The 4,017-nt window shown below is 33.0% G+C and overlaps 1 protein-coding gene across 1 annotated transcript; it reads right to left on the bottom strand.

Annotated features, from left to right (window-relative positions):
* Positions 1–1,566: 1,566 nt before the first annotated feature.
* On the bottom strand, positions 1,567–3,597 carry LOC133191399 (uncharacterized). Its single transcript, XM_061327154.1, has 3 exons — positions 3,483–3,597; positions 3,288–3,399; positions 1,567–2,083 (listed from the first exon to the last, which is right to left on the bottom strand). The coding sequence occupies exons 1-3, from the start codon at positions 3,595–3,597 to the stop codon at positions 1,666–1,668; spliced, it is 645 nt and encodes a 214-aa protein (XP_061183138.1). The 3' UTR covers positions 1,567–1,665.
* Positions 3,598–4,017: the final 420 nt, after the last annotated feature.

The raw sequence follows: 4,017 nt of genomic DNA, 5'->3' as shown, positions 1-4,017 counted from the left end.
AGACTCTGTGTGGAATATTTTTTAAAAGTGATTGAGAAATTTTGACATTTCATTTTACATTCCTAAGGAAATATTTCTCCAAAATTTATAATAGCATTTACTATGATAAATTGATTTATCCAATGTTTACTCCTTTATCCCGTGGATATGACTCATTGGATAATTTTTTCATATTCCACAGTTAAGTGCAATTGTGACATCACAATGGTTTTTGCGTTAAAGTGATGAAGTAAAATAGAGTGGAGTCCTGTATAAAACAGAGTAAAACATTGGATGTGAAGTATTAAACATTGGATAAAAAGAATCTCCCATGATTTGTAGTTGGATATGACTTTTATCCAACTCGTTGTGTGTTTTTATCCCCTCGCCAAGGCTCGGGGATAAAAAACACACAACTCGTTGGATAAAAATCATATCCAACTACAAATCATGGGAGATCCTATATTTATTTTTAGACCGTGCTGTATTTTAGATACAGAACAGTTGGCTAATACAAGACAGTATACAGGGCTAATACAGAACGGAAAGTAGTTCCGCCCACTGTAGTCTCGTTCTGTATTGCTAATACAGAACAGCAAGCTTCAAAGAAAAACACCGCTATCGTGTCACAATGTAACACATATACCATGTTTCTTATTTTGACTTCACTTAGTGCAAGTTTGATTGGATTCGATATAAATACGCCTTTTTATAAAATTCATCATGCCATGGAAATCTGATTATGAAGGCAAAATGTATTCCGTTTGCAGGCCTAGCAAAAATAGTTGAAATACTTTTTTATATTTCTCGATAAACACAGCTACCATTAATGTGTTTTTCATAGAAAACCTTCCAAGAGTACAAACAGCGCGATTTGCTCAACAACTAAACGGAATACTTCGGACACCATCGGAAAAAAATGCTATCGACCCCTTCGTCCAACAAGTTCATAGACTCTCTTTGTAAACTATTATATTGTTAAAAAAGTGTTTTGAATCAGTCCAAAGAAAAGAAATATACTGCATTTCGATGTGCTTTATGCTTTTTGCTAATTTAAGATTGATTATTGTTTAAAGCCGAGTCGGCAATATTTTAGCTGTATCGGTCAAAATATTACTAAAAAGATGTCAGTTAAAATAAAATGTCTCCTTTGACGAATTGTTATTGTCCAACAGAAAATTAAGAGATATTCAAATTTTTTTTAATTTTTTTTTTCATGTAAGTTAAATCAAATATGTTGAAAGCTACAAATACATTATGTAGTATACCAACTTCTTTTTTCTCTCCTCAATAATCTGTAAAATAACTGTGATAAAAATCTTTACGAGTGATAATACTTCTCTTTTCATTTTCTTTATTAAAAGATTCAGCAAGTTTCGATTTAAAAATGATTATGCATGTGACCGAAGAAATAAAAAAAAGGAGGGGTTACGAGTGTCGTTGTCTCTCACCTTATTATAAGCACAGTAATTGAACACTCTCTGGTAAATCAAACAAATATTTTGAACAATGTTTTAGATTTAAACTTTTTAATAAAGTACAATCTATGATTTTATATTAAACGTGTAACACAGTCCACACGAAAGAATATATAATAAAGAGGCAAAGAGTTAAGCATAAAATTCGTTTCAAAAATATATATGTGTCCGGTGTGTATAAGATCACAGTTTCTTTTATTTCTAAATTCTATGAGTTTTCAATGGGACTTCTGTACATATATTCTGAACAAGTTACAGTAAAATCTGGCAAACGAACAAATCCATTGTTCAAGTTAAAAGCCAGTGCCGAATGATTTCTTTTATCTACCCAAGAATAGACGTCATCGCCATTCTCAAAAAATTTTTCGATTAGAAGCATTGAAACAGTGGTTCCAAGTTTTAATCTTCTATATTCTGGCATCACATGCAACAATCCAACACAACCATACTCATGCTGTAGTATCCAGGCTACTGGTTTGCCATCTTTATCGAGAACACACGCGCTTGGTAATGTGTTAATAATTTGTTCAATGTATTCTTTTGTTTCTGCAAACGGCAAATTCCTGATGACTAAGTCCACGTTTTCCTCTCTCAAACATGTTGTTTGAAAGCCATCAGGAATCGCACTAGAAAAAAGGTCACATTGATAACTATTTTCAATATGTACAGACATCATCAAATTAATAATAATAGGAGATATGTGGGATATTATGTTTTATACATTTCAGCTTTGGTGTTGATTTGTAAAATTTTGAAAACAAACGTAAAGCAAGTAATCAAGTGAAGTTAGGTCAGAAAAAAGCTTCCGTACGAGTTACATGCAAGGACATGTTGCGCTCAAATTTACAGAGATTACAAAGTTCAGTTGTCAGTTGAGAATTAAGTTCTAAATCAGTAAAACATCTAAATATGAAACAGATATGACAGACGTCTTTTATTTTAACTTTGCTAGGATATATCAAGTAGACATACGAAAGAAAATAACAATTATAATTGATAAATCGAAGTCGATATATTTAAAGTCGAATTGAAGGCCACTGCATTTTTTTTTCTTCTTATGTAGAAGTTTTTGAATACCGGTAAATTCTTTATTAAACATAAAAACAGGTCAGCTAAATCAGCTAATAGGGGGAACAGTAAATGGCCATTAAAATTCCAGATTGTTGGAAAGCCTGGTCTCCAAAAACTATAAAAATAATGTCAATGAAATATATGGAGATAACGAACAATATTCAAGCTCAAAAGTCCATGAAGCAACACAATTTTTGCAACAGAGCAACACGGACTTCTATAAACATCAAAGGTGGCATCAGATGCCTTGGAGGAGTGAGCATCTTGATATTGTTTTTCATGATGTATTCTAGCATACATGGTAAACCTAACTGGGTCACGTGTAGGAATTTTGTATTCTCTTAAATAGTACAAAATAGGATTCTTCATTGACGCGTTATAAAAAATAAACTTGGTATTCAGATATAGATGATTATGTTGTATACATGTATATACCTTGGCAATTTTCCATTGATAATTTCCTGATTATTGATCAATTAAAATTCGAAAAAAGGAATCCAATTTTAATTTTAAAAATGACTCATTTTAATTTGTGTCCTGACATAACAGTCTCTATTAAAATTTACTTTTTCATGATAACAAATGATAGTATTTTTTTTAAAAGAAATAATTTGTAAACTTTTATAATATTACTGTCTTAAATTGAGGAATATAAGAAATATTATCCTAGTAAAAGCTAATATTTTCTGTGAATATAGTGTCAAAATTTGAAACCCTTATAGACTTGTGTTCATAAGAAAGGAAACCATAACCACCTACATCTCTCTGTAGTTTTCCCTTGGTAACATGAGCATGCAGGTATCTTCTACAAGACGTCGGACAAACGATCCATTCATTCTAATTAATTCATCAGTGATACCTGGGCTGCAGCCTACAGAAATAAAGTACAACCTTAGTGAAAAGAATTCAAATATAACTGAGAAAAATAATCATAAGCTTCCACTGAATAGTTACCGAGTAAGACAAGAGAACTCTTGAGCTCGATCGACACCTGGCGTAGAATGGAATCAACCAAAGTGGAGGAGTTATCGTCCTTACAGAAACAGTACACCCGGTGTGAAGCGGACATCTTCTTCTGCAGGCAAAGCAAAAGGTCAATGAGTCAAACTCTGATCTTAGTCTCTTCAACCTTTTTTTTTTTTAAGAAATAAAACGCCAATAAAACAAAGCCCCAAAAGGAGAAGTTGATTGTTTTGATAAATATTATTATCCTTCGAAATAGTACAGTCAATCTGATTGGTTTAGAGCGCGTTAAGTGCAGGGAGACAATTCGCGATGTCTCTCTCACGTGCAGGGTGATAACTGTGTTGTCTTTCTTCAGATGACAATGAAATATGGAGATAACAAGCAATATTCAAGCTCATAGTCTATTTAAACAATACAAATCGGGGGCAGAGCAATTACGGGCCTCCAAAAACATATGAAGCGGGATCAGGTGCCATGGAGGACTGAGCATCTCCTGCCGACCGGTTACACCCGCCGTGTGCTC

This window comes from Saccostrea echinata, unplaced genomic scaffold, assembly GCF_033153115.1.
Source record: "Saccostrea echinata isolate AGI-Se365-2 ecotype Australia unplaced genomic scaffold, CSIRO_AGI_Sech_v1 ptg000023l, whole genome shotgun sequence".
Classification (NCBI taxonomy): domain Eukaryota; kingdom Metazoa; phylum Mollusca; class Bivalvia; order Ostreida; family Ostreidae; genus Saccostrea; species Saccostrea echinata.
Note: the sequence above shows the minus strand (reverse complement) of the source record. Positions and strands in the feature narration are given on the sequence as shown.